Source organism: Triplophysa rosa, linkage group LG11 (assembly GCF_024868665.1).
Source record: "Triplophysa rosa linkage group LG11, Trosa_1v2, whole genome shotgun sequence".
Taxonomy (NCBI): Eukaryota; Metazoa; Chordata; class Actinopteri; order Cypriniformes; family Nemacheilidae; genus Triplophysa; species Triplophysa rosa.
The window spans coordinates 7,861,895-7,873,249 of record NC_079900.1 but is presented as its reverse complement, the minus strand read 5'-3'; the positions used below and the strand labels follow the sequence as shown (position 1 = coordinate 7,873,249).

The following is an 11,355-nucleotide window of genomic DNA, read 5'->3' as shown; positions in this document are numbered from 1 at the left end:
GAAAGAAAGGAGGGATGAGCGGATGGGGGAGGGTAGGACCACCGGTGTAAACAATGCGATTTAACTGTTCACTCTCCTGTGTTAATACAGACGACTATACACTTTCCACGAAGAGGGTGTAAATAGGGTCTGGAACTATCAAAAAGTATTTTTTTATACTTTTCACCAAGTGGTAGGTGATTAAAGCATTGTTGACCGTCCCCAGCAGCTGAAATTAAAAATGATATTTCATAACAATTTCACAAACGTTAAAATGGTCCATATACATTTTTTATTATCATAAAGTATCCAGCTTAATTATAAACATTCATTTAATATCAACTTTATAATAGCCTATTAATACGCCATAATAGGTAACAGGTTGCAGATTAGCCTAAATTATTCATTCAGATAGGTTGGTGTTAGCGTGGGATCAAATGTAGAGATATCATTTTAATTGACCCATGGTTTTACTACAAATAAAACAGAAAGGTCGAGGTTACATTTTAATATAAAAAATGGTAATTAAATATCAAATATTTAATTGTCGGATCCAGCAAATAATTAAAATATTTTTAAGCTGTTTATTAGGGTTTGAAACAGAAAATTAAATAAGAAAGATAACCTACTTGGCTTCTTTAAATGCTTTAAAAGGGGTCTAAATGATGGAATGTTCATTTTTTACCGTATATAAAAAAACAGGTTAAAATCATGCAGTTACAAAGTTGTATGGGGACCCAGCTAAACGATGTTTTGAGGTCAAAGTAGTTAATTAGAAATGTTTTTAACAAAACAATGATATTGTGGTATGATTTTTAACAAGAAGATGAAAAATGGAATGGAAAAGGTAAAAACAACTACTTTTTAAATTATATTAATTTTGAAGTATGTAACAGTTTCTCTTACATAATACGTTTCACTACCAAAATATGTTTTTTTTTCTGTTATGCTTCATGAACAACAATTGGATACCAAAAAGTTTCCTATTCCTAAAAAGTGCCAGGCACCAGGTAACTAGACATACATAATAAAGAATATCCCAATAGATGAACAGAGTCTGCAGTTAGTTAAATGCAGTATAATTAGGTGCAAGATCGTTGTACAGAGATTCATTAGGATAAGAGTACAGCGACACCAACACATATTGGCGTAACAAGCATAAACACAAACAGAACTTGAAAATTCCTATGCAGCTTCATTAACTTTACAATTAACATCCTCACTTGAAAACAAAAGCTAGTAGATAAATCAAGATCAATGAGAACTGTGAAAATATCAGAGGGCATTAAACAATGTGCTTTTGCAGCTTTCACATATACCACATACATTACAAATATAAATATTTTGCCATGTTACGTTTGAAATCCTTACATCCCTTTGCATGGAGTAAAGAGAGGAATGGCACCATATTTGATCCCCTCGGACGTTCTGTATAGTGGTCAATTCATGTAAAGATCATTTATAATGGAATGATCTCTTACAACAGAGTATATTCATTTATAAAATGTTGCTTCTTCATTTTCAAGACCATAAGTTAATGTGAGCTAATATAAGGAAATGGTTAGGAGGCATAACGTGTCAATTCTTCTTACTTGTCTACATTCCTATGTGGAATATTTTCATAATGAACTGGGACAGCCAACATTTAAAACCAGAGTGATCTCTCCATGGGGAAATGACTGACACCCAAACCATTCATCCAGCAGATCGTCATAGAAACAAAGAGTTTTCTTCTTTGTCGGTCTGTCTGTGCATAAAAATGAATTTGAAGCAAGATGATGTTTCTTGAGGATATGTCACACTTTTGAAGAAAGTCATTAGTTCTAGCACAGTGTCAGGAAGATGGAAGGGGTTGGGCAATTTTTTTTGGCATTTCCATGGCAGCCTGGAGTGGGAATACAGTGAGGTTGGATTGGTAATGTTGATTTGCATTCACAATGGCTCCTCCTCTATGGAAATACCTCCATTAATAAACAAATTACACAAAACACGGGATAAGAGGAGGCTACGTTAAAAAACATGAGATAAATGTCTGGGTGTTATGGTTAAAACAAATATCTGCATATATTAATATACCTTATTCCTTTACATGCACACAACATAGTTATGAACAGTGATATATTTTGTTTTTAAACATTTTCAAGCATGTTAAATGCCATGAAGGGAATTCCATGTAAACTTTGAATGACAACACAAACTGAGATTTGAATTGATTCACAAAAATGAACTGATCTTTAAAAGTAATTTTTTTGCCAAGAGACGATGTAAAAAAAACTCTTTTAGGCAAAATTTTAGGCACACGTTACATCACATTAAAATGTGATATACACAATGATCTCTGAATCACAACTTTGTGAATGTTCAATATATCAGCTCTGCCTAGTTTACTTCGTTCCTCACCTGTCCAGGTTAGACCAATCCTCTCGTACAATAGTCTCTATTAATCCCCATTTCATCCAACCCCACCCCTCCCACTTTGTGGTGTGCTGTTGGCTAGCTGTGGCTCTGAGGAGCGATACTGGAGCAGTCAGTCACCAGCAGGCCAACCGTGACTGGAGGGTTGGAAACAGAAGTCGTTGCAGCCACAGTTGCAATTGAACTGCTGCTGATGGGGCAGGGAACATTGGGGTCTGTCTGGTTGGCATGTGTGGCCATGTGGCCCTGCAGCTGTGTGGGCGTCTTACAGTGCACCCCGCACAACTGGCACAATAGCACCCCCCCTGGACCGGATCCACGGCCGACCCCACCGTCCTTCCACTCTTGCCCGTGGTGCTTCTGAGCGTGGACACGCAGGTACGTCAGCGTGGTGAAACCTATGCGGAACAAAACTGTAGTCAATACAATTCCCTTGCTCATCAGTCCACAAATGAATGAATCAATGAAACTCACTGCGGTTGCAAATGTGGCAGACATGATGCTGTGACTGGTTATGGACCCTCATGTGATCAGTGATGTAAGCAGGGGAGAGAAGTTTGCCACATATGTGGCAGGGAACCTTGTCCTCGTGTCTGACCATGTGAGCTCGTAACCGGTCCTTGGTAGCGAACGCAGATTCGCACGTCTGCACAAACCAAAAACACGATTCGTCAAATGCTTTCAGAGTACGTACGTCGTCATTCTTTTTAATAGTCCAAACCTATTCCTATCTGACGCACACATTGTGACTCATCCTTGGCTCACACGCAAACAGACAAATATGGCTGCAGCACACGTACTCTCACATATGATTAGAAAAGCACTTGCTAGAATACATAAGCACTCGGTAACAATAAGTCACTGTAATACGCAGCATTACATTGTTGTAATGAGATACATTGCTGATGGACTTGGGTTTAATAATGAAATCAAGGGAGGATGACTCAAACGAATGTTCCAGATTTAATAGCACTTATTTCTATCCACATCATCTGTGACACTATGCTGTTGATAGTATCGAAAATTATTTACAAGCATCCACAAGGGAATATGCATACGTATGTACATTACGTCTAAATTTAAAACTATGAATTGTATTTGTTTATTTATTTGGTTTTTATGTAACTGACCATTACATCCATACACGCTCATTATACTGTATCACAAAAACATTAGGAATAAGACTCCAAAACAAAGACTGTAATGTATTGTTTGCTTATGGGCAGGCTATAAACATAAACAGTTATCACTCAGTATTCAAGTTGAGCCCAGAATCAGCACAAATGTGGTCTTTACCTTCAAATCTGCCATTAAAACAATGTTCTCATAACCCCTTATCAATCTGGTTAAAGACCGCTATCAAGACTAACAGATTGGACAGTGAGAAGACAGTAAAACAGTGGGTTTTGATTACCGGACATTTGAAGGGTCTTTCTGTGGAGTGCACCTGTCGCACATGACTGTTAAGATGGTCTGGCCTGCAGAAGACAGAGAGAGGGCTCAAACCCAGAATACAATACTTACAAATGACAATGAGCCTACAAAGTTGCACTCCATCTCTATGTGAACCAAAGTCAACAAGAGGCCGAAAACAGAACTGTAAACAGATTTCTTTCCATGTTCAAACGTTTAAGTGAACCTTTTTATTTATCATCGAGTTGTTACAAAATATTTGACTTTAAGTGATCTATAATGAAAACATACCTCTGACACTATAAAAAATATCTATTAAGAAAAAGCAAACTGTCTCATTCTGGCCAGTAAAAAAACAGTAACAGCTAAAATCTCAATTCAAAATGGCTTATTGTCAAAGCTAGAGAGATAATAGATACAGATACATATACACAAGATAGATAAATACAGACAGTCATAGAAGGTCACTAATTCCTCATCATACTAACCCACTTCAAGTCTCAAATTAGTAATTGGGGCATCTCTCTATAGCTTTATTAACAATATCATTCACAGTCCTCGTCCACTCTCAGAACTACAGTATAACGCTCACTGTTGCGACCTGCTGTGAATGAACCTTCTAAATAAATCATTAAAAATGCTATTTAAACATTGCTCATGTGTTTTTATGCAACTGATTGGAAATGTCCTGACTGTCATATACATGTGTACCTGTGCACAGGTAAGTGGAAGTAAATGTCTTACCGAGAGAACCCCTTGGCACAATGAGGACACACGTATGGTTTCTCTACCCCTCCCTGATGTGACCTGACATGATAACTCATGCGATCCTTTCTCTTAAACCTCTGCTGACAGATCGGACAGGAGTACGGCTTCTCATCGGAATGGGACAGTCGATGCCGGTTCAGATGGTACACGTCCCTGAACGCCTTTCCACAAGCCTCACAAGCATGGTTCTTCCTTACCGGATTGGGGTTTGGGTTGGGATTAGGATTGGGAGTTGCGTTTACTGGCAGAGGATTTGTTATGGGGATAGATATTTGGATCGGGGTGGGATTATTGAAGTTGTCGTCTGCATTGCTATTTGGTGCAGCCTGAAAAAGAAGGAAACATTTCAGGATTTGTGGCCTGGGCCAACTTATTTGGTTTGTGCCTATGGTGCTTTAAAGAAAGTAATTTAGTTCAATGCATATTATTTTCGAGGAAAGTGACCGATTTTTCTTTTCTGAGTAAAGCAAGAACAATGTTTGCTGACCTACTAACCAACTGACTACGCGTGTTCGATAAATGAGGTGAATGCAGGTATGAGACCTTGCTACACAACTGCTGACGCATTAGCCTCAATCTGAGTGACATTAGGGAATTGGTAGATAAGAGGTTTGAACGTATTTTAGTTTGTTACAGAACAGAGAGCATATGGAGAGGTAATAATAAAATAATAAATAGAGGCCACGCTGGGTTATACATCAAGGATAGGACAGCACGGGTATGCAAAGTATGCAAAAACAGACACAAACCAAACCAACCTGCACCATTGTCCCAGTAACCACCACTGCAGTAGGGAGGGGTTGGGTGACCGTCATGGCAACCGTTGCTGGGGTAATAGAGACAGAAACTGTCTGCTGATTTCCAATAGGGGAAGGATGGGCCATGGGGTCGACTGCTGTAGGTATAGAGGCAGGTATGGACAGATGAAGAAGGGAAAGCGGGATGGTCTGTCTCTCCGCACGTGCTCCAGCCTTCCCTCCATCAAATTTCTCTCTGGCAGCCCTGTCCTTCATCTTCACGCCGGTGTGGACCGACTGGTGACGCCGCAGGTTATAGCTGTTCTTAAACTGCTTGTTACATATGGAGCAGATGTGTGCGGGTCGGGCTGGTCGAGTAACTGGTTTCACTGGGAAAAAGATGTATAGATAGGAAGGTTTGATCATCTTGTTGTACTATGTTGCCTACCAATCCTATTTTTGATTCTGGCCCGAATGAAATGAACATGTTATACTGTTTCAGATTTCTTTTTGGGGGCATCCTGAAGCACATTTTAACCTTACCCAAGTCAAAAATGATCACATCTATATAATCTTTAAGTCACCAATGCCTCAACTCAATGCAACAGCCTAACCTCTCTCTCCTGTACTCCCCTCCCACCCTCCTCTTTCACCCCTCCCTCACCCAGTAGAGGCTCCTCGCTCAGCGCTGCCGTGTCCACCGTTGATGGAGGCGGGGGTATGTCTTCAGGAGGCGGGTCCTGAGCGGCATCCGTGAGCTCCGGCAAAAGATCTGATTGGAGGATCGCATCAGTTTGGGACTGTGAAGGCGGAGTCTGTGTTTGGAAGGGGCAAAATCACAAATTTGAAACATTCTTTTACTTTTGAAGGAAAGTGGCACAGTATTACTGAGCTATTGTTAATTAACACTTTAAAAAGCCGGTGACATTCTTTGAATGCTAACCCAAATAGAAAGCCTTATATTGCAACCTCAGAAATATTTTCTTACCTGAAAGAGGAAGTTGCTCCAAGCTGCATCCATCTTGAGGTGTGAAACTGGCCAGCTGCCGTCTGGACTAAACTAGTTTTTTTTCCTTGACAAGGTTCTTTCTGTATGTTTAAGTGTTAAGTATTTATATAACGACTTTGTTCCGTGCTTTTTATTGATGACAAGCCACTACATGCAAAACGACGCCACCACTAAAATCTAAAAAGTACACTGAAACGGTAATATGCAATTTAAGTCCTAAATATTAAAAGAGAGCACTGACACTCTCGATTATTTATGATGATGTAAATTTACAGCTGTCAATCTCTCAAAATAACAAGCGGATGCAACGCCCCATTGTCATATACCGGTGGCTCATCATGCTTTAGGATGCATAACATTTGTTTTACTGCGTGTAATGCTTTCTCGTTAATGACACCGCCATGTGAAACAACACATTTTTCATGCAAAATAATATCATTTTCAAAACAAATGGCATTTTATTGTTTGATTGCTATTAGCGACCTCATGGCGTAGATCAAATGAATGCTATCATTTTTATTATAATATTCTCCATCCAGGCCCCGAGCAGCGTCGATTCGAGCCTCGGCGTTGCGTTAAATCCCATTCCCGTCTAGCGTGCACTTTACCGGTCGTTGTCCATGGCTCCGCCTCGGCATTTCAATCGAGAGGATGACATTTTTCTTTTTTTCCCCTGCAATACTCTCACCCTCCCACCCTCGCTCTTTCTTCCTTTTCTTTTTTTATCCCGTCTTCTCTGCCCCGCTATCTCTCCCCCACCGCCGTGTCCTCCTTGTTTTAAAGGGATAGTATATTTTGAGAGAACACCCCCTCCGTGTCTTCGTCCCCTCCTCTACGCGATGTTCTCGAGCTCGGTGTCGTCCTCTCGCACCCCTCCGACGCGTGAGTTCGGCCGACGCAAATTACAACAATAATGTCGAGAGCAGATAAAAGAAAGCGTCAACGCGATGCTTTTTAAAAACACGGCCCGTTACACAAAAACCCTCGACGGTAGACAACCGTACGTACGTATGTAGGAAACGAGCTGTCTGGTGGACAAAAAAAAAACGTCGCAGGTCCTTAAAGGTAAAGACGTACGCAGACGCAGCGGCTGTAGATAATAAGCGACTCCAAATCACAGCCGATAATAATTGCACGCGCTCAATGGAATTAAATACATAGCAGAGGCGCTGACAGAACCTGAAAACGGTACACGGTGACAGTTTGATCGCCGTGTAACTTAAGGCTAAAATACATTACAAGACTTTTGCCCAGATTTTCAGTCTGGACTTGTTGCAGAAAGTCTGTACCAGTCTGCAGATTTCATCAGTTAGTGTTTCTATCTGAAACTTTCAAAAAGTCTGCAAGTGTATGGTGTCTAGTTTAAAAAAAATCTGTTCAGATTTTAAGTCTTTGTAGTGTATTCCGGCCATAAATAAATAAAAATTAAAAACACAAACAGCTGCATGTGGTGTCAGGTCTATTTATTGTCAACTCACCGTTTACGGTACACAAGGGTTTTCTTCACAGTCAACGCTCATTATATATACCCGAATACCCCAAAATTGTAAACTAATTTACAACAATAGCTTTTAGACTTCAGGGTATTCAGGTGCTCAAATACACCATAAAGTATATTTCTGCCCCCTGCCAAAACCCAGCAATACATTCAGAAACTGATACCACTTTTATATTAACAAATGCTTCAAGTCTTTAAACTTCTATTCAAACATATAAATATTTTGACATATCTGCAACAAAACATTTATGAGTCTAATCAAACAGTGCTGGACAGCCACAAAATCGGACAATAAGTATGATGCAGGTCTATAACAATTAAATATCACAATTAATGATAATCAATCGCCAAATACAATAATACTCAAGTGGCTTTAAGTTGAAGTGTGGAATGTGCCTGTATGTGTATTTGTAAAAAATGGTGGTGTGAAACACCAGAGCCATTCTAAAATATTTATGAATTGTTATTAAGATCAATGTTATCGTTATGAATCATTTCATTTTATAAACCGAAAACCCCAAACCAATGACATCTAAAAACCTAATGACACTCAAAAACATAAGCATGGTACACTCATACTGCAATTAATTCCAATAACAGCAACAAAATGCACAACTATAGGAATATGAATAAAAATATTTGCCCTGGTATATTAGCATTGATAATCTATTTTTAAATAAAATGAAATGCTTATACTGAGGCTTTGAAAGGTCCCATGATTCATTTCCATTTACTCATCCTACACTGACCTTCCGTATTTTTAGGACTACCAACAATATCACTGCTTTCTCTTAATATTGAAAAGAACCATCTCTCGCACATCTCCTTTTCTCTCTTTGTTTGCTTCTGCTCACTTTCTCTTTCTCTCTCTCTCTCTCTCTCTCTCTCTCTCTCTCTCTCTCTCTCATTGTGCTTTGCTTTTCACACTCTCACGGTCAGCCACATCGATGGCAGCCATATTGCGGGAGGCTGTGATGAGGTGCAGGAGACTTATGCCAGACTTCAGCAGACAGACTATACCGCACACTGCCAGCAGCCATTGCAGCCACACTGTGCAGAAAAGAAAGAGAACGATGGTTATTCTCTCAAAACTCCATGAGGATTCTTCATTGCCACATTTAAAAATACAAGATGCCAATTATTCTCAAATGAATAAATCTAACACAATATTGAAATGACAAAGCAACACAGTAAAACTGACTGATGGTACTCACCCTGGGGTTCCTCAATGTAGTACATTATATACAGCAGACAGAAGAACAGCTCATTCCCCATACACATGAAAAACAGCACAGGCTGTGGAAAAAAAACATTGAGCCATTTTATTATTAGGTATGCGTACATTAGATCAACTATTTAATGCAGCGTCCTACAAGAAAACTCAATAACAACTTAATTTACAGGAATGTCACTTAAAATCCCCAATTAGAAGACTGGTGTCCCTAGAGATGTTAAATACAGATGCGACCACATGCGCTGACTCCAGATTTATTAACAAATCAAAATTGGCTTGCAACAAAAATGTGCTTAAAATTGTGGGTGGGATACTGGGAATTTATGACTGTTTTGTTACCCTGGATGTGTAGTACAGCCTTAGGATGGGGTTGCCAGAGAGGTCAATGGCTTTGTGACTGGTGGCTCCCTTCATCATGGAACTAACAGAAACAGGAAGAATGAAACGGGTTATATACACAAATTTCATGAAAATCACACAGGTATGTCTCCTAAATTAAATTGTGCTCTGGGCCACTCGAAAATATCAATTAAAGGGATAGTTCACCCAAAATTGAAAATTCTGTCATCATTTACTCACCCTCTGGTTGATCCAAACCTGTATAAATGTCTTTGTTCTGCTAAACACCAAGGAATGAGATTTGTTTGGTTACTGACATTCCTCCAAATATCTTCCTTTGTGTTTAGCAGAACAAATACATGTATACAGGTTTGGAACAATCTGAGGGTGAGTGAATGATGACAGAATTGTCAATTTTGGGTGAACTGTTCCTTTAATGAGGTATCATGAAAAAACATTTGGTTTAAGTAGAGAAGCCAATCCAATCACATTTTGATTCAGTGGTGAATCGAGGATTTTGTTAGTTTAACAAACCTGTGCAGGTGCAGCCAGTGGCTGGCCACATCCAGACACATGCTGAGCTGAAACAGGAAAGTGTAGGACGGGTACAACAGTGCCAGATTCACCAACAAACACATGGTAGCACAACGATCTGTCAACATGTCCAGCATGGCACCAAACTTCGTACCTAAGTGAAGGATAAAAAGAGTGAGACAACAGAAATAAAGACAACATATAAAACATGGGTCTATAGATAACTACCTTGATTGAGAGCACGGGCTGCGTGTCCATCAAAGGCATCCAACAGCGCACTCAGTAGATAACAGAATACTGCTGGACCTGGGCAGCAGGGCATCAAGTAGAAGGATAGCAGAGCCAGTACAATACGTGCATATCCTAAAGAGGAGGAAAAACGATAGAACTCGAGTATTGATGCTGTGGGATGGCTTGAGCTGAAAGCACACTAGCTTTTAAGAACTATTATTGTGTGACAGAATATGAATATTCCTTAATGCATTTCACAGTATGGGATTACAGTGACAACCATGCTGGAAAAAAGAATCACAAAAATTCTAATAGATTTAATGGTTATTTTATTGGTTTAAACAGAAACTATACTGGTCTCTGCTGGTCATATTTGGGGTTTACTGGTGGGATGTTATCTGATGAATGGGAACCACTGGAATTAAATCCTACTATACTACATCCCAACATAGACAGCAAAAACGATTTTTGTAATGGCTTTACTGATAGAGAGCAGGAGGTTTATACTGGGATTTGTCATGGAAACTATGAGAACTTGTATTGTTTTCATCAGCAAGCAACACATCACCCATATCCAAAAGAAGAACATTCATAAACAAAACGCTGAATGCTTAAATGCTCAATAAAATAAAAGCTGCGGTTAAATGAAGCTCACCGCGCTGATCTCTACGAGCAGCTTCCGATAACTTAGTCAGACCGGAAACGATGGTTTTACACTCACCTATCAGATTCGGGACAAAAAGAAAGATGTTTTCTTCGGTCATGGTGATGTTTTTATTTGGACGGAGCCGTCTGAGAGCTGAAATGTGTTTTCTAGACTTCTACTTCCCTCTTCGACCCCTCCACTCCGCTGGCTGGAGGACTGTAGGGAAAGTAGCGCCTGACGTCATGTTTCCTGTGTGAGCGCACGCTGTTAAAGGAATCCTCCCCTTTAACTAGCACGCGCTTTTCGTCGGTGCCTAAAAACGCACCACATAGCTGATCCGAAATCAGCTGGTGCGTAACTGACAATGGGGGATGTGTTTGGATATTTTCTATATATTAATTATCTATTTAACTTGTTTCTGTTGATTAAGGCATCTATTAATGTATTATAGGGAATCGACAAAAAGCTTTGGGAGGCGGACATCCACCGTCCTACTTCGTGACATATCTTAAAGGGATAGTTCACCCAAAAGTGAAAATTCTGCCATCATTA

General features: G+C 39.7%; 2 protein-coding genes across 2 annotated transcripts; both read right to left on the bottom strand.

Moving 5' to 3' along the window:
* Positions 1-252: 252 nt before the first annotated feature.
* On the bottom strand, positions 253-7,368 carry LOC130562016 (vascular endothelial zinc finger 1). Its single transcript, XM_057346800.1, has 7 exons — positions 6,301-7,368; positions 5,977-6,127; positions 5,334-5,701; positions 4,552-4,901; positions 3,809-3,872; positions 2,869-3,040; positions 253-2,792 (listed from the first exon to the last, which is right to left on the bottom strand). Exons 1-7 carry the CDS (start codon positions 6,331-6,333, stop codon positions 2,473-2,475), a joined length of 1,458 nt encoding a protein of 485 aa, XP_057202783.1. The 5' UTR covers positions 6,334-7,368; the 3' UTR covers positions 253-2,472.
* Positions 7,369-8,668: 1,300 nt separating this feature from the next.
* On the bottom strand, positions 8,669-11,046 carry cdipt (CDP-diacylglycerol--inositol 3-phosphatidyltransferase (phosphatidylinositol synthase)). Its single transcript, XM_057346856.1, has 6 exons — positions 10,879-11,046; positions 10,155-10,289; positions 9,927-10,080; positions 9,393-9,474; positions 9,034-9,115; positions 8,669-8,869 (listed from the first exon to the last, which is right to left on the bottom strand). Exons 1-6 carry the CDS (start codon positions 10,919-10,921, stop codon positions 8,724-8,726), a joined length of 642 nt encoding a protein of 213 aa, XP_057202839.1. The 5' UTR covers positions 10,922-11,046; the 3' UTR covers positions 8,669-8,723.
* Positions 11,047-11,355: the final 309 nt, after the last annotated feature.